Source organism: Eutrigla gurnardus, assembly GCF_963514095.1.
Source record: "Eutrigla gurnardus genome assembly, chromosome: 16".
NCBI lineage: Eukaryota > Metazoa > Chordata > Actinopteri > Perciformes > Triglidae > Eutrigla > Eutrigla gurnardus.
In genome coordinates, this window is record NC_139927.1 from 19,924,844 (window position 1) to 19,948,481 (window position 23,638).

At 39.7% G+C, this 23,638-nt stretch overlaps 4 protein-coding genes across 6 annotated transcripts in view; 3 read left to right on the plus strand and 1 right to left on the minus strand.

Moving 5' to 3' along the window:
- Positions 1–23,638, plus strand: part of xrn2 (5'-3' exoribonuclease 2) — a 239,777-nt gene that overhangs the window by 129,825 nt on the left and 86,314 nt on the right. The window lies entirely within an intron of this gene.
- LOC311026868 (protein CEBPZOS-like) lies at positions 3,826–5,459 on the plus strand. 3 transcript variants are annotated; one of them, XM_084030572.1, is made up of 4 exons: positions 3,826–3,921; positions 4,327–4,472; positions 4,552–4,596; positions 5,321–5,459. In XM_084030572.1, exons 2-4 carry the CDS (start codon positions 4,340–4,342, stop codon positions 5,401–5,403), a joined length of 261 nt encoding a protein of 86 aa, XP_083886698.1. In that variant the 5' UTR covers positions 3,826–3,921; positions 4,327–4,339; the 3' UTR covers positions 5,404–5,459. The 3 variants fall into 3 exon arrangements, with proteins under 3 accessions (XP_083886698.1, XP_083886700.1, XP_083886699.1); XM_084030574.1 differs by having other exon boundaries at positions 3,833–3,872; positions 4,355–4,472; XM_084030573.1 differs by having other exon boundaries at positions 3,839–3,934; positions 4,355–4,472.
- cebpz (CCAAT enhancer binding protein zeta) lies at positions 5,123–14,836 on the minus strand. Its single transcript, XM_084030571.1, has 17 exons — positions 14,603–14,836; positions 12,689–14,166; positions 11,677–11,908; positions 10,610–10,778; positions 10,155–10,243; positions 9,852–9,905; positions 9,662–9,764; positions 9,450–9,509; positions 9,267–9,333; positions 8,740–8,846; positions 8,143–8,203; positions 7,822–8,015; positions 7,234–7,269; positions 6,575–6,670; positions 6,366–6,430; positions 6,071–6,152; positions 5,123–5,606 (listed from the first exon to the last, which is right to left on the minus strand). The coding sequence occupies exons 1-17, from the start codon at positions 14,801–14,803 to the stop codon at positions 5,446–5,448; spliced, it is 3,255 nt and encodes a 1,084-aa protein (XP_083886697.1). The 5' UTR covers positions 14,804–14,836; the 3' UTR covers positions 5,123–5,445.
- On the plus strand, positions 15,476–23,519 carry ndufaf7 (NADH:ubiquinone oxidoreductase complex assembly factor 7). Its single transcript, XM_084031081.1, has 10 exons — positions 15,476–15,942; positions 16,450–16,610; positions 17,124–17,204; positions 17,699–17,809; positions 18,411–18,624; positions 18,720–18,778; positions 19,131–19,244; positions 20,975–21,118; positions 22,163–22,336; positions 23,071–23,519. The coding sequence occupies exons 1-10, from the start codon at positions 15,846–15,848 to the stop codon at positions 23,290–23,292; spliced, it is 1,377 nt and encodes a 458-aa protein (XP_083887207.1). The 5' UTR covers positions 15,476–15,845; the 3' UTR covers positions 23,293–23,519.

Sequence of the window (23,638 nt, forward strand, 5' to 3'; positions counted from 1 at the left end):
GGTACCCAGCACACAGAGAGACCTGTTGTTATAGTAACGTTACAACCTGGTACCCAACACACAGAGAGACCTGTTGTTATATTAACGTTACATCCTGGTACCCAACACACAGAGAGACCTGTTGTTATAGTAACGTTACATCCTGGTACCCAACACACAGAGAGACCTGTTGTTATAGTAACATTACATCCTGGTACCCAACACACAGAGAGACCTGTTGTTATAGTAACGTTACATCCTGGTACCCAACACACAGAGAGACCTGTTGTTATAGTAACGTTACATCCTGGTACCCAACACACAGAGAGAGAGACGTCACTTACCTCAGTGTTGGGTGTGAAGTCTTTATTATTATGTGTTTTCACATTCCGATACTTCAACAGTTATACAACAAAATGAGATTGTATCTCACGTATCTGCTGCTAATCGACTGTGATTATTTCCGAAACTGAGGGAAGGATCAATTAATTGTTAAAGCTTCAGTAAAATGCTCATCACAATTGCATGAATTTAAATATTACATTTTCATTTTTATATATGCAGTCCAAAATCACAAATTTACCTGGCTTTATAATCTGTATGGCATACGACATCTCAGTCCTGTGGCCCTAAAAAAGCACAATGTGATGCCATAGAATGTCTGTTGCATCCGATCAACAATCCAAAAACCTGCAAATATTCAGTCTCCTATAATATAAGACCAAGAAAAGCAGCTTTTTGAGATTTTTTGCTTGAAAAACAAGATTATTCAATCGAATAATCGGTGCAGCTCTTAAAATAAACTCTATAATTGTGATAGGAGTGTTGGTTTACGTTGTGTTCTCTCTTGGCTGTGGAGACTCATCGGTACTGTAGTGTTTAAACGTGCCAAGCAAACATTCAAACCTAAGTGTCATACAATATTCCAACAATTTCCAGGAATGACAGTCACATGTTTGTGTTATCTTTAAAAAGTGGCTCAGATTAATTCCTCTTCCACCAAATTTCAATCTGTAAACTGATTTGTGTCTCTTAGTTCCGACCTGTGCAGCTGCTGGGAGTCCAGCGGGACCAGAAGAGACCAGCAGAGACCTGCAGCTGTGAGACCGTCCACATAATGCAGCAGGTATGCCTTCACCTGAGAGAATACTGAGTCCACATGAAGGAAATGACATTTTCAAACACCCACAAATTGGTGGTTTCTCTCAGAAAACAGAAGAAACAATCTGTTCATTAATTTGTATTTTATTTGCATCTTTCATGAATTCACTTTGCATTTCATCTTATTATATATTTCATATCTTACGTCTTGTGAGAATTATTCAGATCCCCTGTTTCAGTAAAAGTACTCATACCATACTTTGAAAATACTCCTCTTAACCTTTCTGAAGTATTGATGGCACATTACTGCTGAATCAATGTGCATGTTGCATGTTTTAAACTACATTAATCTTCAGCAATGACTCATATTCTATAAGTTCATCATCTGTCCTGTGAGAACCACGTATCTCTAGGCCTGTTTTCAGCTTTGTGACCATAGACATATCTAGCCCAATTTTAGGGGTCCTAGCACCCCTAAAAAATATTGCATAGATAAATGCAATATGACAGTCATGTTGTTTTTTTAAACTCAAGTCTGTGTTTGACAAGCTTAACCATGGTACTATGGTTTACTTTATACGTAATATTTTAACAATGAAAATACAACAGACCCCCCCCCCCCCCCCCCCCCCCCCCAACCGCATCATGTTCACCCCCCACTATACCACATTATCTTTTCATTTTAATACAATATAATTTCTAGTACTTTGTAAAACCAAGTGATGGCTTTTTTGCTCAGCATTAAAGTAAGATTTCCAGTCACAGTGATTTCCCCAAAAATCTGATGTTCTTCATTCACAAATGTGGGAATGATAGTCCTAAATAATGTTAAAATGTACACTTTAAAAAACATTTTTGAAAGGGAACATTTTTTGGGATCAGCGCCCCTAGCTCGTTTGTGGCGATGCATTTTCCAGCTGATCCAAGAGTCTTTTTAGAGCATTTATTCCACTTCAGAAGGAGGAGATTTTCCCAACACATAACAGAAAACTTCATCCAGGAAGTGGATGAAGAACTGTAATATGAAAAGTAACTAAAGTTGTCTGGTAAACGTGGAGGAGTAAAAGGTACAATATTTACCTCTGAGTGGAGGGTTAGGGTTAGTGGAGAAGAAGAAAGTAAATAGTGCCTCAAATTGGTACCTGAGTAAATACAGACTGCTTATTACATTTCACCAGTTATTATACTATAACATACTGTACCATTACTTATTATTATTGACTTAGACTCCCTACATAAAATAAATCATTTTAAAACAGGTTCGCTACTTTAGTTTTTTTTGCATTTGAGGGGAATTATGGATGATTATTTTCCTTATTCATATGACACAAGATTCAGTTCGCCTTGCAAAAAAGAAAAAAAAACAAGTTGAATCAGTTCTTATCAGTCTTATTGAACACAATAATCAGTACTTCTACTAGAATATAGTATAGAATGTACTTGATGATTGATTGCTGCCCTGATGCTACTAATCACACTGCTGCCTTCTAATCTCATTTTGATGCTATATACATTTAATTCCTTTTGCTGACTTTTCTCTATTCATCTTTATTTTTCTTTTTTTTTAATTTACGAGCCTGTGCTGCTGCAACACCTGAAAGTATTTTACCTGCAGGCTTTTCTCTGGCGAAACAGCGTCTTTTCTTCCAGTTTCTGCTGATTTAACTGAACATGTTTTTTTGCACATTGTGACCACACTGACACCTACTGGTGAGCTCTTGCAACTACAGTTGGATGAAACCACAATTACGTCTATTTTTATTTTTAGTGACATAATATCTAGAACAAAGTAGACTAATAATAATTTTCAATACATCCTGGACACAATAAATAATTTGTTTGTTTCGAATGTGTGAGATGAAAGGGAAATACATTTTAAACACTTTATTATTTGTATTACTTTAATGGAGCCGAATTATAACCATTCATGAGTTGAGGCATTATCTTTTCACAGAGAATGAGACAAACTATTTATTTAAAGGGAGTTGGAAAAAGCATTGACATGATATGCATTTATTTAATTCAACTTTATCGTGTGATCATGTCATAGCTCCATTAATTTAATCATTGCACATATTTATTTTTTTTACACTGCAGCACCATGTTTATACTGAAAGGCAGTAATGGAAGAAATACCAATACTGTGAAAATGCTCCACTACAAGTAAAAATACAGGATTCAAAACCTTACTTACATATCAGCTAACTGCATTTAAAGTAGGAAAAGCGAAATGATTCATTCTGCCACAAAATGTTCCCTGTCACGTCATCCTTGTAACACAAACATTCAAAATCACCACATTTACAGATACGTGATTTTCACTGGACAGGAATAAGATCATAAAACTGTAATTCTGTCTCTTTCTTGCTCATTTAAAAAAGTAAGGAGCCTGGGGTGTGCCACCAGAACATTTATAGATAAATACATTTTAGTAACATTAAATACAATTAAATGTAAATGAGACCTCTGATTCTGACAGCTATTAATACTTATAATAATAATAATAATAATAATAATAATAATAATAATAATAATAATAATAATAATAATAATATTATTATTATTATTATTATTATTATTATTATTATTATTATTATTATTATTATTATTATTATTATTATTATTATTATTGTAGTAGTAGTAGTAGTAGTAGTAGTAGTAGCATAATCATTTTAATACGATTCCGCCAGTCTAAAAGTCGCTATAGTCGTTTGTACCAACTGAGCTTCCGTACTCACAAAGTGACAGTTAGCTTCGCTTGTACAACACAAGGACGCTGCGCATATCTCACGGTATTTTAACAGCTTTTACTGCGTTAATTTATTCGCCAACACTCGTTCAGTTGTGTCAGAAGGTGAGTTTATTTGAGAGTTAGAGGACGCAAACATAAAGTTAGTGAGACCGTTCAGTTTAATTCATGATGGCTAAAATGTTAGCTAACTAGTTAGCAGCTCAGTGTTGAAGTGTCGTGGCCCAAAGTTATGGTAGTTGTGTTATTTCACTGTTGACACTGTGTATATATATATATATATATATATATATATATATATATATATATGTAAACTAAATTACTAAACAGTCCTCCATTATGTCTAAACGGGGACAAATCAAAGTAAATCCACCTGCAGGATTATTATTGAGAAAACATGTGTTTTGCTCATCTGTCAAGTAATTTGGGTGAACTGACTCCTTGGCCTACTGGACATGAAGGAGAACTGTATTATTCGTATCGCAGTGAAAATGAAGTTGTTTGCGTGTGATGATGTCTCCTCAGATGTCTCCCAAACCGCTGCAGCCTCTGGCCAAGAAGCTCATGAAGGGAGTGATCGCTCTGGAGCTGCTGGGCGTCTTCGGGGCGTACGGCATGTTTCACATGCTGAACAACAGTCAAGGTATCAGGCTTGATTTAGTATTTGAGCATAGTATTTTACCGACATGAAAAAAAGCAACTTTTATTTCCATCACCTGCAGATTTGAGGAACACCATGAACAGAAAGTTTCCATCAGTTCTAGAAGGTAAGAAGTATTATTTGTTTATATTTTTAGTCAGTAATCCAGGTTGTATCCACTCAACCTGCTGTTAAAACTACTCCCGACTATGGGATATCCTCCAGGTAGTTTTCCTGTTATCAACTTCTACAACTTTAATAGATGAACCAGTCTGCAAATAATGATTATATTTTCTCTTTAATAGTTTGAACCATTAAATGTCAGAATGTAGTGAAAATGTTCCCAGAGACCAAACTAATGTCCTTAATTGTTCCAAAAGCCAAAGATATTCAGATTTATTAAAAGAAAACCACCTAATAATAATTTGCGATGCTGAAACCTGTCAATTGTAATTACTGTAATGATTAATAGATTGTCAAATTTTTCCACATACTAGTATGACATGAATTACTATCAAGTGACTTTTTCTAAATACTATGAGTTTTTACGACTTTTTTTGAAATATTCTTTTCACCATACTGTACTATGACTTTTTTCCACATTGCCTTACTATACATTTTTTGACATGCTGCAAGTTAAGAAAAGACCAAAAGACAATTAAATGTGTTTAATCTGAAAATTTGGTACTTTTGTCTGCAATCTACAAAATTACTCTTATAAACACAAGCATTGACTGCATCAGAAGAGGTTATAATATTGTTTGTTGATGTACATGTATTCATATAACATAGGTGCAAACCAAAGTTTATAATGATATAAAACCAGTTTCTGCTCATCTGTTTCCTCCTAGTTTACTACCAGTCCAACGAGTTGGCAGGAATCCATGGTATTCGAGAGAAAGACCACGAAGCCTGGTCGGCCAAACACGACTGAAAGTGTTCGTCACATGAAACCTCCACAAACACACGGCTGCTACTACTTCTTCGTCTTCTTGCTCCTGAATGTCTTTCCTCCTGCCCCGGCTTTACCGAAGGTCTTCTTCTTGGTGAACATTGTTTTCTTCCTGCGCATCGTCTTGGCATCGCGGCCTTGGATCCAGTCATCGCGATGCGCCTCCCACTTCAACTGCTTCAGGCCTGTAAAAGACAAGACAATGACCTCACTGCCTATGCTTTATGGATGATACAAGCACCACACTTGTCCTCTTCCAAGCCAGTCGCCACACAAAACAACAGAGTTCCTCCTTTTTTCTCCATCCTAGAGATATATAACACTACCTACAAAAGAGGTGGATGACGACTGTTTTTTTAAAGCAGACTTTGAGACGTTTTCTTTTGGTGAAAATTATAATAAGGTGCTGGTTGACAAATAATTTCTATTTATATGAATTAATTGACTGTTGTTGTCCAACTGGTCTGTTTCTCTCCGTGGAGAAATCATTAAATCTGGCTGGTATCCAGCAAACAGTAAAAACATTAATCTCATCTGTTTTTAATGTAACTTCAGCAGAAATTTTAAAAAGTGTGAACAGTGCTTCTTAAACATTCAAACGTGATGAGGATGATGTCAAATTGTTCTCGTTGCTGATCTGATAGCCTACCTGCTTTGTCAGTGTTGGCCATCGCATTCAGTCCGATGTTATCGAACTTGGAGCCGGCGTTCTCATCCAACAGGGAGCCAAACTGAAAAGAGCAACGTGCAGTATTCAATTTCAAGTATAGCCCAACACCACACATTTGATTCAAGGGGCTTCATTGGTAAGATATTGATCTGCTCTTCATTTGTTCTTCCTGCTTTCATCTCAGCTCCATTTACATATTCACAATATTTTAAACTAAACTTGGTACAGAAGGTTAATTTTAAGTTGAACTATTTCAATACATAAATCATCTCACCTCTTCAGCAGAAGCAAACATGGCCACATCTTTCTTTCCTTTCTTCTGCTTTCCCCGTTTGGAAGCTAGAAGAAGGAGCAACAATCAGACAAATAAAATAAACTCAAGTGTTCCACCAGCTTGAACATTAACCACTATAACAGGGCAATCCACAGCCTTTAGATGTAAACATAAATAGGCATTATATATTAAGAACCCGTTAAACAAACCTGAAGGTCCAGAGAGGTCGGGCTCCTCTGAGGATTTCCTCTTCCCCTTCTTGGTACGAGGAGTGATATCTGGAACTTCCATCTCATCGTCTGATTCTGCAGAGAGAACATTTTATTAGAAGCAGGAAAGTTTCGTTCAACAGCAGCAAGTTCACTGATCTATAATCACGGATTAAAAGAGATGCTTTTCTACTCGCTTGATACATTTGTCTCACAGAAGAATATATCCTTTTTTAAACATTCATCTCTCTCAGCTTCACGGCACATCGTCAGGCAAATGTTTTCGCTCAAGGTAAAATATTTCAACTCACGTAGATATGCTATTGCATGAACACACCTTACAAGTAAAAGGTCTGAATTTTACTTAAGTAAAAGTACTGGCATCAAAACATACTTTAAAAGGTAAAAGTAGTAGTAGTTCATATCTCATTATTGATGTTTTAATGTGTTCATCACTTCAATGTTGAAGCTGGTAAAGGTGGAGCTCAAATATTACCAAATATATCATTCTGAATTGTAGTGGTAGTTTAAAGTACTTAATGTAAGTGCAGTACTTGAGTAAAGAGTAAAAGTACTTGCTTACTTCTACCAGGCCCACTCAGTGACAATATGGGATCAAATCCTTGATGTATATCTGATCGGTTTGTTTGTAAACTCACCACCAAATGCAGCATCGTCGTCCTCCAACTCTGGAACTGAAAGAAGAGGAAAAACAACAGTTTCCTTTTTTAACAAACAACACAATAACAGAAGAGTTTGCTGAGGCATCATGGGAGTTAAGATTCACACAGCGTCTGACCCCTCATCACACAGCGTCCTTGTTTATGGGACAAAGCAGCAGTAGTGGTCGTTTCTTCCATAATTGATGGCTGAAAGTAATTAAATATTGGTATCTATGGAGATAAGCCCCTCCTCTACTGCGAGTGAGTAACAAATTATCCCGTGGTCAAACTCGGGGGAGTAAAGAAAGGCGAAAACTTAACTTTCATTCAGTTAAAATAAAGATGTGAAAGATCTAAAAAGTCAAATGGCTTTGGGGATTGTGGCTCAAACTGAATATTAAGTCAATTTATGACATTTCCTGTCAGACAACCTCGACACAGACGTATGAAGAAGAGGATTCGACGTCACAGACAGGCGACCAAAGAAACACGTTACCTTGATTCAAATGACACATTTCTCTGGTATAGTTGAAATATGACGGATGATGAAAGGACACGACTCAACAAACAGAAGCTGTTCCCTACCTTCTTCATCATCGTCGTTGTTGTCAACTCCATCAGGATCCATGAACATCCCTCCTTCCTCCTCCAGCTCATCTCCGAAGTCTTCCTCGTCCATGCTGCCCAGAGACACCTCCTCATCGTCCAGGTCGTCCATGTCCGAGTCGTCCGAGTCCGACTCCTCCGCGTCTTTCTTCCCCTTTTTACTCTTCACGTTCCTGGCAGACAGAGAGGAGAATAAAAGACAAACCTGTAATTAACTGTTACTGTTGTTCACGTGGAACCGAACACAAACGGAACCGCCTGATAGTTTATTAATAAATAATAAAGCAGAGAACCGCTCACCCTGCAAAGTCCAGACGCTCATCTGGCATCTCAGTGAAGTACGAGTCGGCCTCACAGGAATCTGTTCAGAATCACAGAAACAAAAACAAATATTATTTATTATGAGTTGAAACTGGAAGAAATCATTAACAAGAGGTTTAAAACGGACAACAAACCACAAAAATGATCATATTCATCTTAAACACAATCCAAAATACAGTTTTTAGGAATAACTTACAAATAAGCAATTAAGAAAAAACATCATTGTAATTATTCCTACTGTAGCTTCCTATTTCAGAATTGGGTTTATTGAATTAAGTGGGTTTCACATACAATGAATTTTCATAAACAAACTAAGAGAAAAACAAACTATTAATGCAAGATTAGAATCTTAAATATGGCAAATCTGTAATATATAGGAAATAATGTGCAAATGTTCACAGTATAAAGTGCAATTCTATCCAGAAATTTCAAAGTAAAACAGTATTAATTATTCTGTGACTTTCAGCTTCATGGTGTCGTATTGATTATTGCTGGTTTAGTTTCCTTGATGTTATTATTGAATGTTGCGGCGGGCAGTTCAAACACTCATCTAACCGACCGAGCGCCTCGACTCACCGAGCATTTCCTCAAACTCTTCGTCGTCCACTTCCTCCACGCTCTGGTTATCTCCGTCAGGTCGCGGCCGGCGAAGCTGCTTCTCCTGCTGGCGCTTCTTGAAGAAGCTTTCCAATAAAAACAAACAAACATGACAAACGGCCTCAATATGTTAAGACAAAAAAAAAAAACTACTAAGAAAAGAGTCAAAAGGTGATTCAATAAAACAAAAACAATTTGCGAGAAATCTAGAGCAAAATCTAAAATTAGGTTTTTATAACAAATCCACAATCAGTTTTGCAGCTCATTTTGACGCTCCTTGTTGATATTAAACGTCACTAAAGCCGATCTCAGACTCGTTAATCTGTACTTTATTTTGTGTGACCAGGTCGAAGCTGAGCAGCTTGGTAATCAGAAACCATAGTAAGGAAAGAAACTGAATTAAAACAGAGAAAGGATGATCACAGAGAGCAGGAGGAGACCAACTCTCACTTACTCCAAACACAAAATAGATTTGTTATGTTTGTGTGAAGATGAAGAAATCTCACCGATGGAAGAAGATTTCATTGACGGGAATCTGACTCTCTTCTTTAGACAGAAACTCTTCACAGTTCACTGACGGGGGAAATGGGAAAAATTCACTTCACTGGTGCAAAAAACATAAAACACACTCAAGGCAGCTGTTAATGAAATATGTGATCAGACAAAGCTGATAGGGCAGAGAAAGTCACCTGGTAAGGAGTTGAGCTGTAACCTCAGTTTGGGCATCAGCGCTGCAGCGTCTGTGTTCTCTAAGAGAAAGCAAAACATTGAAGCAGAAATTAGGATCATGCTTCATATCACATCCACATGTCAATATCTGCTTTGACTCTTCCTTGAATGCTGATGCAGCACAAACATACTCAGATCTAATATGGAATGAACTGAAGTCGGTATTTCTTACGTTTCCCCTTCAGCTGTTTGGGGTTTCTGAAGACGAAGCGATCCAAGAATCTGATGAGGGTGAAGTCCTGCAGAGGGTCCCCGGAGTACTGGATGGAGCCTCCCTGAGGGAACGACACGGAGGATTATTAAAATCATTATTAAAATGATTCTCTGTGATGAACGTTTGAGTTCCCGTTGTAACCTTTTACCTGCAGGATGGTTTTGGCAAACAGCGACACTGACGGGTGGAAGTGAACAGAAAGCTGCAGAGACACAAACGGGAAACGTTAACGTTTAGTTGTGTTCAGAAACGATCGCCCACATTTCTATTCCAGTGCATGTTGTCAATGATTCAACCGTTCTGTGAGACAAAATCCTGAAACTGTGTCTACTGGTTTTTCTACAGTACCAGGGACCTGGACTCAGGACTAAGTCACAATTAATATTTCTATATAAATAAATATATATTTATTAAAAAGCTGGGTGTTCCCGATAACAAAGCTGTTTCTCACCCTGTGCAGCTCCCATAAGGTGGTGTGGTCGGCCCCGCAGAATAACGGGTTTCTGTGCAGCGGGTCGTAGTTCTGCCTGCTCTTCCCTCCTGTAAACAGGAAGGACACACGGAAATCAATATTCCATCATAACAACAACAACAACCGGGAACATGGTTAGGTGGTGTATCAGTTGTTTTTAATAAAAATAATAAATACATTTCAAGCAGGCCAAGTCGATTTAGCAGCACTGAGGAATGTGTTGCTTGAATGGACTACATTTCCTATCAGCACTGATTGAACATCACCATAAAAGGTGCTGAATTGTCCTTTTAAGAAGTTTCTTGGCTCTCTAAAGGATTTTCATAATTTTGCATGATTTCCTTCATTTTAAAATCAGCTTTTGTACGACAGACCTGAGACCGAAATAACAACAAGAACAACACAAAAGCCGACGTCGGTCATGAATGTCACACCTTCCAGGTTCTGGTGATGTACCCATGATGCCGTGGGCTTTGCCTCCTCTATCGTTGCACTCTCTTTGTCCTCCAGTTTATCGGCATCCACGAAGCGTTCCTCTTCTTCATCATCATCATTCTTCTCCTCCTCCTCTGCGAGGTCTTTGAACTCCTCCTCCTCCCCGTCCTGAGTGACAGGAAGTGATGCAAAAATTAAAACCAACTGAAAACTGTATCACAAGGATTAATTTATTTTGTAATCTTTACAACTATAATAATAAAAAAGTATAATGTTATTATTTTGTTGCTCTATGTATATAATGCAGAAAATGTTCACCAAATTACAATGAGTTAATAAATATGCAATAAATAATAAAAAAAAGAAAGAAGAAGAAATCTCAGCTTGAGTTTAGATTAATTTGACAGTTTTCAAACAAACTGAACAAACACTGAATATCTTTGTGTTATGACATCATCGTCTCTAGGGAATTTTAACAGGTATTTTTCACAACTTCCTGATATTTCATAGATTAAAAAATTATCAACTTTACTGAGAAAACAAAACATATGATAACATGTTATAAATGTTTTATTTTACTTTCTCATGTAGTTTCTTCATTGTTTGTCAGCCATTTTAGTCTGTCATGTAAAACACTGTTTAAACATGCTCTATTAATTCATATTATAATTCATAATCAATAAATAAAGTTAGTTAAGTTCTGTTTAATGCATTTATATTTTAATGTAAACTTATTATGGATTTTTCATTATCATGGGCTTTATTTGTTGACATGTTCAGGCCAAATGAAGAATCAATTCATTGAGAAAATAATGAGATGTTTAATAAATAAAATTATCATTCGTTGCTTCAACTTTCTACAATGTTTTATGATTTAACTGCCTTTTATTTAAGATACTTGTTTGGACTGCTTACAGTGTAACTACAGACAGGAAATATGGGGAGAGACATGACCACCGTCTACACTCCTCAACACAACTTTAGAAATATTAATTTAGAATAAGTGAAATATATTATGAACCACAAGCATCTGAAGTGAACACTGTGACATGTGCGAGCGCCTCACCCCGTCCTCCTGCAGCAGGATCTTGAGACCCGGTTTGGCCTTCATCACCTCCGACACCAGGAAGAGCGCCCCGCAGGCGAAGCTGGCGTTCTGCTCGGCGCTGACCTGCAGCAGCCGCTTTACGAAGGCTTTGACGCGCCGCAGCACGATGTCGGCCTTCAGAGACTTGTACATCAGGTTGAGGAACATGCTCTGTCTGGAGGACGACGACAGCCCGGGGTCCAGCAACTTCCTGCAGAGAAGAAGAAGAAACCACAACTTTCATCCAGTTTTTCTTCTCCTGATTTATAAAGTCTCGTTCCTGTAATACTTTGAGAACATTTCTATATGAGTTTTCATATCAAAGTGCAGTTATGACCTGAACATGACGACTTTAAAGGTCGTTGTGGCCAAAAAATGAAGGATCGGCTTTGAAAAATAAACTAACATAAGCTAAAAAAATAAAAATAACTTCTTTCTCATCATACTAATATTCGTAATTACAAGTAACCAGTACAGACATGCCAACTATGTAGTGTCACTAATACACATGTCGAGCATCAGTTATGTTTAACAATCTCAAATTAAAATCTTAGTTTTTCGACATCATCGTCAGTTAAAATCATTTAAAGTGACCTTTAACAAATTAATTTTATTAATTTATTTTCAATTTGCATATTTGTTTTGAGTTTGTGTTCAATGCAGTTATGTTAATTTTGTATGGATAAACAGAAGCATTCGGGGGGAAAAAACGTTGTTTTGCATCTGAACTGAAAGCTGGGGGAGCAGCTGGACCAGATGCACGGAGGAGGAGCAGCATGTTGCCATGACAACGTGAGATGGAGATATTGAGGACTTCTCATCCACAGGAGAGTAAGTTAGTAAATCACAGTTATCCCAAAGGAATCATCACATTCTCTGACTGGATCACAAGGACTTCATGGCCAGTAAAAGAGTAAAGAAAAGTGAAAATAAAGATGTGAACTACAGAAGCTGATGATGATGATGATGATGATGGGATGGAAGGTTTTACCTGTACAGAGCCACGTAGTATCGGTCAGAGATGCTCTGCTGGGAGTCCATCACCTGGAAGAGCAGCATGAGCGCCTGAACGGCCGTGTTGAACTTCACCAGGTGAACCACTTTGAACAGCGTGTCCAGCTGCTCCTTCACCTTCTCGTCTCCGCTGACGGCGTAGGGATACGCCCTGTTCACGCCCGACAGCAGCCCGCTAAGCATCTTGGACTCGATGTCCTTCTGCTTAATGCAGGCGCGGAAGAACGAGAAGTAGATGGTGATAAGTTTGGCGGCCAGCTCGGCCTCGTCGTGGCTCAGCATCACCTGGCTGAGGAAGCAGACGGCGTAGTACTGCGCCTTCGGGCTGATGTTGGGCCGGAACATGAGCCGCTCCACCTCGCAGCACACCACCACCTTCATGTTGGGGTGTTTGTGCAGAAGCAGCTCCAGCAGGTGGGACGCTTTAGCCGCCGTCTTGTACTCGGGGTCTCCCAGCTTGTTGACGACCTGGATGAGCAGTGCCTTCTCCTGCTCTGGGCGGCTGCACAGCATCTCGTGGGCGGTGGCCAGCGCCTTCGCCTTGGTGGCAGCCACCGTGTCATGAGCCACTGTGTCCAGAGCCACCACGAACTCGGCCACCTGGTGCTTCAGGAGGTGCTCAAAATACCAGAGGATGAGTCGGCGGTCGCGGGAGTCCCGGTTGCCGCTGGCTTTCTCCTCCAGCTGGTCGAAGGGGTGCTGGGCGAAGGGGCGGAGCTTCCTGTTCTCTGGGAGCAGATCGGACAGCAGCAGCTCCCGCAGCGTGTCCAGAGCCATCAGACCCATCCGCCGGCTGCCCTTCTTCTTCACCATGGACACCAGGTTCTCCACGTGCTCCAGCGTGTGCACCGCAGCGTCCTGGATCAGGACCGTCATGGCCGCCATCCTGTCAGCCAACACGCCAGAGGAAACGACCGTCTTCATCCAGTTGGAGTTGGCTCCTTTCTGCAGGTTCTTCTTGCTCTTATAGAGCGCCACGTCGGCCTCAAACAGCTGCTGGGCGAGCGTCTTGTACTGGGACACCAGTGAGGGATCCTGCGTGGTCGAGGAGCCCTCGGCTGCGTATTCCAGGTCGAACCACTTCCCTCCAGGTTTGATCAGCAGCACCTGCCTCTGCTGGAACTCAAACACATTGGTGTTCGCCTTCTTTTTCTCTGCGTCTTTGGTTTTCTTTGCCTCCCGTTTCTCCTGCTGCTTGTTAACTTTCTGCTGAGCGTTGGATGTTTGTGCCTCTGCAGCACATTTCTCTGCTTTGGCCTTTTTACTTTCCTGCTCGGCGGCGTCTGTGGCGTCGGGTTCGTCTGGGATGACCTGCAGTCCAGAAAACGCCCGGACGCCCAGTTTGGTGATGAACTTCTCTAGCTCGCCCTCCTCCAGGTCATCTATCGCTCCTTTCTTTCCACCATCTACGAGCTCGTTGGAGTCGTTCAGGGCAGCGAGCAGGATGTAGTCGGCCTAGAGACGGTCAAGAGAAGAAGAAAATCACATTGTCAAAAACTACAACAAACATCACTCATGACTGTTAATCATTTTAGGTTAAAGGATAGAGAAATGTACCTACTAGGCATTCAGATATAAAAAGGTGATGTCAAAAGTATAAAAGTGTCAACATCTACAAAGGCTTTAGACTACTTCAAGTAGTACTTCATAATCTGAATCAGCAAATTAACTACAGATGTCAAATAAATGGAGTGGAGTAAAATGTACATTTGCCTCTGTCATGTACTGGAGGAGAAAAATAGAGTAGCATGAAATGAAAAACACTCAAGTTAAGTACAACTCCCTCATATGTGTACTTCAGAACGTTATTTTCATAAACGTTGTAAATTAATTTCCTCCACTAATCCAAGTAAACACGCAGCAGCGTTTAGGGTTTATGTGCTAAACTCGCCTGTGTTCCTCCGAGGCGTAAAACCTCGTCCAGGTTGAACTCTTCTTCCTCTTTCTCGCCTCTGTCTTGAGCTGCATCCGCTGCCGGGTCTTCATCTCCCTCCTCGCCGCTGTTTTCAGCCTCCATGTCGTCTTTTGCAGGTTGAAATGACACTTTATTGCTAGGTTTAGATTTTTTACGGTGCTTGTTTTTCGTCGCCATGCTTGCTACAGCATGAGGAGAACGTAACCCGGATGTGGAAGTGGCGTCACTGGAGTGTTTCCGTACATGGAAACAAAACGAAACATTTTTTTCGTACGTTACGTTTTTTTTATTACAAGAATAAAAACATATACATGGAACATTTGTGTCGTTTTATATTTTTTTACGCAAACGTGGAGCAGTCCTGCTGTAGATCAAGGAGACAATCACGATGTTTTCTCTCACCTCACCGTTCGTCCAATCAGAGAGTTTGTCGTCATTTTTGAGTGTCAAGTTTTCCGTTCTGATACAGAGATTACAGGAAATTCGTCTGTCTTTAAGAAATGTCATCCGATCCCAGCTGACATTGGGCGAAGGCAGGGTACACCCTAGACAGGTCGCCAGACTGGAACAAGTATGGAGTACAAAAATAATATATATACGAGTAGTGTAAATATTAATACAGGTAGAGTAAATACATGGATGTAAAGGGAAAAAACAGAACATCGGTGTTATGTCCCTGAAGAAATGTATGTAATCCATGTAGTAATGTAGTCCAAGTAAATTTTATTTTATAGATTGAATAACCCACAAAAAAAGGAAACACACAGAAACATGCAGATTTGCGTATTAGCTACATTTAAACACTGCCAACAAAAGGTGTTTTATTGTGGAAGGTTAGCCGGATGCTACATCTTTAATTGTGGGTTATTGACTCTCGTCACTGTTGGCAATAGCATTTCGCTCTTTCACAAGGACTTTGTAGCTTTTACCTCCTTTAAACGACAGACAGACACAGATGAACACATGCGTATTTGTATTTTTTGTACCCGAAGCTAACACGCTGTTTTACAGATATGGTTACGCTTGTTTTTACCCTTAACGTACTTGTAGCTAACGCGGCTAATGCTAACCGGCTAGCAGCTAACCCGTCAAGAGAGCAGGACAGGGTTGGTCCATGTGGTTAAAGTTATGCTTAAATTACACCTTTGCTCTCTAATAATGCTCCCGGGCCAACCATCATTGAACATACACGATCTAACAGTGTCTTAGTTGTATTTATATGAACATTAACAGCAGAATGAGGGCTTGTTGTGGTGTTATAACACAGCAGTTTATCAGCAGACTCTTTAGTCATCATGTCAATCCTTCAACAGCAGGTGAGTGCAGCGGTGATTAGACACATACATTTGATTTGAATGCGATTTAATTCAGATTTAAGGACATACAGTTTCATGTTATGATGAGGTCCTGTGTGCTGTGAAACCTGCATGTCATGTTCTAGATATCTGCATGCATTTCGGGACACTTTGCATATGGTAAAATGGGGTTTGGTTTATTCAGAGGAAAAATCTTTTTTTACAAAAAACATTTGATGATTTTAGCAAAATTCATAACTATGAATTGAACAACATATTTTTGTTGTTTTCCTACTTCATAATTTGACGAACAAAAAGGCTATAATGGCACTTCATATCTGTATGTTTATAATATGTTTGTGTCGTGTGACTTAGCCCTGCCTCTGTTGTCATTGTTCTATTTGAATACTCCCCTTTATACTGAATCTGAATTGTTCTTCTATGATCTTTTGTTCAATAATAATAAAAAACATCCAGGAAAATGACTTTATTATTAAAAGTGTTTCTTTGAATGTTTGTGTTTGACAGTGCGCTGGCGAACAGCTCAGCCCAGACTCTTCTGCAGCTCTCCAACAGGTGAGGAGAAGCCCCGCCCCTCCATGCTGCGACACCTGACCTCCAAAATAAAAGCCACAGGTCCGATCACGGTGGCGGAGTACATGAGAGAGGTGCTCACCAACCCAGTGACGGTGAGTGATGATCAGCGACCCATGAAGTCTGTCACAGCCGACCGGCTGCAGGTCCTGGATCAGTTATAGAAAACTAACTGTTGTTTTATTGTGAAGCCCTTTGGAACTTTTGTTTTGAAAAATTATGACTGTTTTGATTAATTATGTCATAAATAAAATGTAAAAAAAAAATATTTCTGTATTAATCAATTAAAAATAATCAGCATTGATTTTGATACAGTAATTAATCAATCGTTCAGGTCAAAACAACAATAATTCACTTGCCCCTTGTTGTCAAATGTTGTTTTTAAAAAGTTTCTATATTCAAAAAGTAAAAAAGAAAAGATTCAATGTTTTGTAATTTATAAAAGATAAGCGACTTGACAACTGATTTGATTAAAATTGATTAATTGAAGTGCCCAGTAAATAATTGACCGTTAAGTTTCAGACTAGTGAGCTTTGATTTTCGGTCCATTTTGAAAAACAATTAGACGTCTGAAGTTTTATTAGTTAACATTCAGTTTTCTCTTTCAGGGTTATTATGTGAGGAACAACATGCTGGGACCTGACGGAGATTTCATCACATCACCTGAAATCAGCCAGATCTTCGGAGAGGTGAGGCTGGAAAACGTCTGTCATGGTACTCAGTTTACCACAGGAGTTAATTCTGTTTTATTTGATATTATGTGTCATTGAACTCACCTCATCTAAACCTACATTTTCTCCAAGAATAACGTTATTCTACACTAACCTGAATAGAGGTAATATATAATACGATTTATTCAAGACGCAGAAATTCTGGAAAACTTTTTTAGACTTTTTTTAAAAATAATTTGTGTTCATATGTGTGTTTTAAATGTTCGTATGTGTGTTTTAAATGATTGACGTGTGTTTTAAATGTTCGTACGTGCGTTTTAAATGATTGACGTGTGTTTTAAATGTTCGTACGTGCGTTTTAAATGTTCGTACGTGCGTTTTAAATGTTCGTACGTGTGTTTTAAATGTTCGTACGTGTGTTTTAAATGTTCGTACGTGCGTTTTAAATGTTCGTACGTGTGTTTTAAATGTTCGTACGTGTGTTTTAAATGTTCGTACGTGCTTTCCTGCAGCTGCTCGCCGTGTGGATCGTCAGTGAGTGGATGGGAGCAGGTCGACCCAAACAGCTTCAGCTGGTCGAGTTCGGACCTGGAAAAGGATCGTTGGCCAGCGACGTCCTCAGAGTACGAACTTAACTGATCCGATCTGAAATGTCAGATTAAACAACAGAGATATAACGTGTGAATATTTGATGCTTTTGTGCTAAGCTAAGCTAACCATCTGCTGGCTGTAGCTTCATATTTACTGTACAGACGTCCATCGTCTCATCTAACTCTCTGCAAAAAGGAAATGTGTATCCGATCATTTATTTAGCGGTTTAATTCCAACTTGTGTCGCTGTGAAGGAAAGTTAAGTTTTCCACCAGCAGAGGGAGCTGTCGTTCTGTGTGTTTGTTCAGCTATCTTTGTGAGGACTGTTAGACTTTGACAGCATGACCTGGGCTGTTTAACCTTCAAGTTGAGACTTCTGAGAGTTCAGTTAAGGTTAAGGGGAGAATTGTTTAGTGTGTGTGTTTTAGAAAGCGAGGAGATAGAAAATTAAAAACAAACTTGTAAGAGATGAAATTTAAATATTTCCCCATGTATTTCACTCAGTTTGGCATATTATTTGTTGTATGAAATGTGCTTTTTCCACATGTTGTCAAACACAGACCTTCTCGTCTCCTTCCTGCTGCTGAAGGTCACGTCTTTAGAGTGTGATCATGTGATGTTACTTTGTTCTCAGGTGTTCGGTCAGCTGCAGTCCGTGGTGGGCGGAGCCTCGGTGTCCCTCCACCTGGTAGAGGTGAGTCCGGCGCTGAGTCGTCTTCAGGCTCAGCAGCTGACCGGGAGCTGCAGCCAGGAGGCGCTCGCCGAGGACGAGCCGGTGTATCGCCGCGGGGAAACAGCTGGCGGGCTGCCGGTGTCCTGGTACCGCCGCTTAGAGGACGTCCCCTCAGGTACGCCGACGCCGCCATACCTGCTTTCCACACTTTGACTTTGACTTTGATCTTCTGTTTCATCACTCCAATCACTTTCTCTCGTCTTCCCTCAGGATTTAGCATCTTTCTCGCTCACGAGTTCTTTGACGCTCTGCCGATCCACAAATTTCAGGTACGTTTAAAGCCGAACTCTTAATATCATTTTTTCCTAATATTGTTTCCTTTTGTTTTTGCTTATAATGTTGGTTGAGGTGAGATTCCTCCTAAAATCCCCTACGTTTCTTTCTTTTAGATCTCACCTACTTGTTTTGTTGTTAGTTGATGTGTTTATGCTGTTTAGTTTTACTGTAAGATGCACGATGTTATATATAAACACATTTCTCACATTGTAGTAAAATGGGTTGTAGCATCATTACATTCCACTACCACCAGATGGAGCCTGCGTTAAATTAAAGGCTGTGGAAGCCTGCAGCGCCTCCTGCTGTGGAACAAACCTCTCACGTGTGTGTGTGTGTTGTGTCTAGAGGACGCAGAAAGGCTGGAGGGAGGTGATGGTGGACATCGACCCGGAGAAGCCGGAGCAGCTGAGGTTCGTCTTGGCGCCGTCTCCGACTCTGGCCTCGTCCACACTCGTACAGGTAAGTACCTGAAAGAAGGGACGTTACGTCAACATGGACAATGAGTCAGAAACCGGAACACCTTCAACGGGGCCGCTCGCTCGTTTAAAACTAAACTAGAGACACAAATATGAAGACGTTTTAAAGCAGAGGAGGTCCAACTCGACTTAAAGGTTTTAAGAGCTGCATAATTTTAGCTTTAAAGCACAGAACGGAGAACGTCTTTAATCTTTCAAACAGTGTGGAAAGGAACTCCTCAGATAAACTCTTTTATAGCCTCCATCTGGTTTTTACTGCCCACATGTAAACCGGCTATACGTTTGCAGTCTGTTTGATTTGGCCTCTCTGGCTCACTTCACACACTTTGAACTTCCTGCCAGAGGCCTGACATCATCCTCATCACCATCGTCTGTTTGGATGAAGAACCTGCTCTTAAATCCAGTTTGAGAGTTCAGCCTCCTTATCATCAAACCAGACACAAACCACGAGACTTTAGAGAGATTTGAAGAAAAGGAGGATTGGTTCCACATTGAGGCCATCTGGGTTTTAAACAATGGCTCGTTGTCGATGTTTCTAGATGGTTTCTAGATGGTTTCTAGTTTGTGATGTGGCGACTAGAAACAAGAAAGGACTGAAAAAAGCAGCTGCTGGCATTTCTGCTTCGGTTTAGGTGTTTGGTGTAAAACTAGTCGTTTCCAGAAGCTGTTGAAATGCAGCGTTTATTAATCACACAGAACGAACTGCAGCTAGTACCCAAGTACTCATACTAGTAATGTACTTGAGTACAATTCTGAGGTATTTCCATTTCCTTTCAGTGGGTTACTTTTTACTCCACAGCATTTATTTGATAAGTTGTTACTTTGCAGATTCAGATTATTAATACAACATAAAGTCATCAAATAAATAACGTGTTATTATAGATTAAGCTACCAGCAGTATATCAAGTAATTCAAATGTGCCCAACACATGAATGTATTGACAATAATACTATAATATTATTCTGCAATAAGCTCATGAGTACTTTTGATACTTTATTACTTTACTTTATTTTGATGCTAGTACTCTAGTACTTTTATTTAAAAGGCATAGTGTGCAGTATTTATGGGATCTATTGTCAGAAAAGGAATAAAATATTCATAACTATGTTTATTAAATGATGTTGTTTTCAGCTTAGAATGAGCTCTTTAAAGCCCTGTTTCTAAAGTAGCTGGAACCAAAGCCTGTTGCCTACATTACCCACAATGCTACACAGCTTTTCCACATATGCAGTAGAACTACCCAACACATGGAAACACACTTTGATGTAGGGTTAGGGTTAGGGTTAGTGGAACCAATGTCAGAGAAAATGATACTTTTATAAGTAATAATAGAAGTTAGTAGTTTTTATGTAAAAAGATACGTTTCAATCAATTTGGTTTTACTTACTGGGATGTAAATTAAGAATTTAACCTCCAACTAATGATGTATCGTTATTATTTCAGATAGTGAAATACAAAAAAATCGTCAAGGTAACGTCTTTAAATGTCTTGTTTTTGTTCAACAAATGTTTGACATTTCTGCTGAAAACAACTTCAACTATTTATAAAAATGGGAAATCTGTGAGAGAAAACAGTCGACGTCTCCTGTTGAGATGAACTGAGAGTGACGAGATTTATTATTGATTGTGTGTGTGTGTGTGTGCGTGTGCGTGTGTGTGCGTGCGTGTGTGTGCGTGCGTGTGCGTGCGTGCGTGTGCGTGCGTGCGTGCGTAGGCAGATGAAAGGCGGGCTCACGTGGAGGTGTGTGCGGAGGCTGCAGTAATTGTCCAGCAGCTGGCCCGGCGGATCGTGGAGGACGGCGGCGCGGCGCTGATCGCCGACTACGGCCATGACGGAACCAAGACAGACACGTTCAGAGTGAGAAGGACTTTATTAGGAACATCTGTACAACATAATGCAGTCCAATACCACAGCTCTCTGTATGAAGCTCATATTTAGCTTTTGGTAAATGATGTCTGTATTTTTGAGGTCACAGTTAAAGATGTTGTACTGAACTACATTATACCGGTAGATTATTATGTTTATTATATGGATATAAGATCAAATTGTTTGTCCTTCTTATTACAGCCAAGCAGCTGTCATCAGATTTGAGAGCGATATGAATCTCCACGTTTAAGGTTCTACCAGAAAGAGAATATGCATACTTCTAAAAATAAAAATGTTGTATTATGTATTATGATACTGTATCTGAAGTTACAAATATCAAGACAGAAGATTCTTTTTTCTAACTGAGGACATTTAACCATCATGTTTGACATTTTTACAGTTTTTCTTATGTAACAGATGAGTAATTCAAAGTTCTTCCTTGCAAAAGAAGGAAAAGAAAACTGAGTGTTTTCAGCGTTTAGAGGATGTTGTCATCTGTTGGAAGAAGGCATTGGCAGATTTTGAGTCGTTTTTTGAAGAGGAGTAATGTTTTCCGGTCTCTCGGCCGTGAAGCTTCTGTAATTCTCTTGTCTTTGTGAGGACCAGTTAAAGATTCAGACCTGAGGACATTTTTGGACATTGGGACATTTTGTCCGGTGCTCTCTTCAGTTATAGTCGAAGGAAACAGATGTAGGAAGCGCTGAAGTCCATCTGCTGCCGGTGGACAGGAAGCCAGGGTCGACCCTCCTCTTCCTCTCACATTTTTCTCCATTTTCACATCAGAATTTTAATTTAACTCATTCTGAATGCGTTTACTGGAGATGAGTTAAAGGAACGGTTTAAGGACGTTCATTTTCTACAAATAGAAGAGAGATGAGCCTGTCAGTCGGCCTTTTCTTTAGAATTCTCGATGGTAAATCTAACTTTATCAACATGAATATTTCTGTTCCACGATGGATCTTTAATCACACGTTTACTTACTGGATGTGTGAAGTTTCTTTACTCAGAGAATTTAAGTGTTTTTTTATCTGTCAGGGTTTTAAAGGTCACCAGCTCCACGATGTCCTGTCCTCGCCCGGCTCGGCCGACCTCACCGCCGACGTGGACTTCAGTTACCTGCGGAGGATGGCCGGAGGGGGCGTGGCCTGTCTGGGACCCGTCACTCAGAGGACGTTCCTGAAAAACATGGGCATCGACTCCCGACTGCAGGTGAGTCTGCCGGTCTTTTCATGACGGATAACAGGAGATCTGACGGTGCTGACAACAATTAATGTTATTTATTTGACTGTGATCATGATTATTAATCATGGAATAATAATGACTTTCTATAAATGATAGGATACGAAGCTAGAAGAGTTCCTTTATATCATGTTTTTATATTAATAGTTAATAGTTTCTGAACTGGAGTTTTAAGTGTTGTCTTATTCCAACTGGATATTTGATAAGATTACATTTACTTATTAAATAATTGTACAGAATGAGACCGATAGAAAATAAACGTTTGTCATGGAGATACTTATTTCTAAATGACCTCAAACATATCTTTGAACTTTCTTGTTACTTATTAATAAACCCATCTGATTTAAAAAAGTAACTATGCTGCAGAGCATTAATGATGCATTATTGACTTCATACTAGAGCTGTCACAATATAGACTTTTTTACTACATGATTAGTGTGGCCAAGAGAATTCACGTTAACGATGTTATTGTGACAGGTATAGAGAATTTTGAGGAGAACAAAATATTTTTGTTTATTGTGCTTTTTGTGTCAAACTAATTCCCTCAAAATAGCAGTGTATGGAGGTGGAGAGAGTCTGTAACCATAACTGTTTATAAAATGATTTAAGAGGCGTTGGATTATTATAATATTATATAATATATAATATACTCACTGAGAATATACTCACTGAGCAAGAACACCCTCCTCCGTGCTTCTCTGCAGGTTCTGCTGAGAAACTGCAGCGACGCGTCCACCAGGAAGCAGCTGATTGGCAGCTACGACATGCTGACCAACCCGGCCAAGATGGGCGAGCGCTTCCACTTCTTCAGCCTGCTGCACCACAGCCGGTTGGCCAAACCCACAAAGCCAGAGGGGCTGCAGCTGGAGAAGAAGAGCCCGGCGCCGCTGCCTGTGGCCGGATTCACCGAGCTCAGCTTCTCCTGAAGACTTTGATCAACCGCTCACAGAAGTCTGGAGACGATCTGGACTTTAGTAGAGGTTGTGGAGCTCAGACGGACATCACGGGACTGAAAAGAAGAAACGTGCGGTACACTAACAGATGTTTATGTCCCGTGTGAAGCGAGCTCTACAAGGACAGTTTGTCTTTACGTTGATTGTAAAAACATCTTGATCTAAATATGTAAGAAAGTAAAGGTTGTGCGTTTGTTTAACTGATGGTTTCCTCACAAAAAGACATTTTTATTTTTATCCTACAATTAGAAGCCGTAGTTCCTACGTGGCCCACCTACACCTGATCCCAAGAGAAAACCGTGACACCACTGAAGGTCAG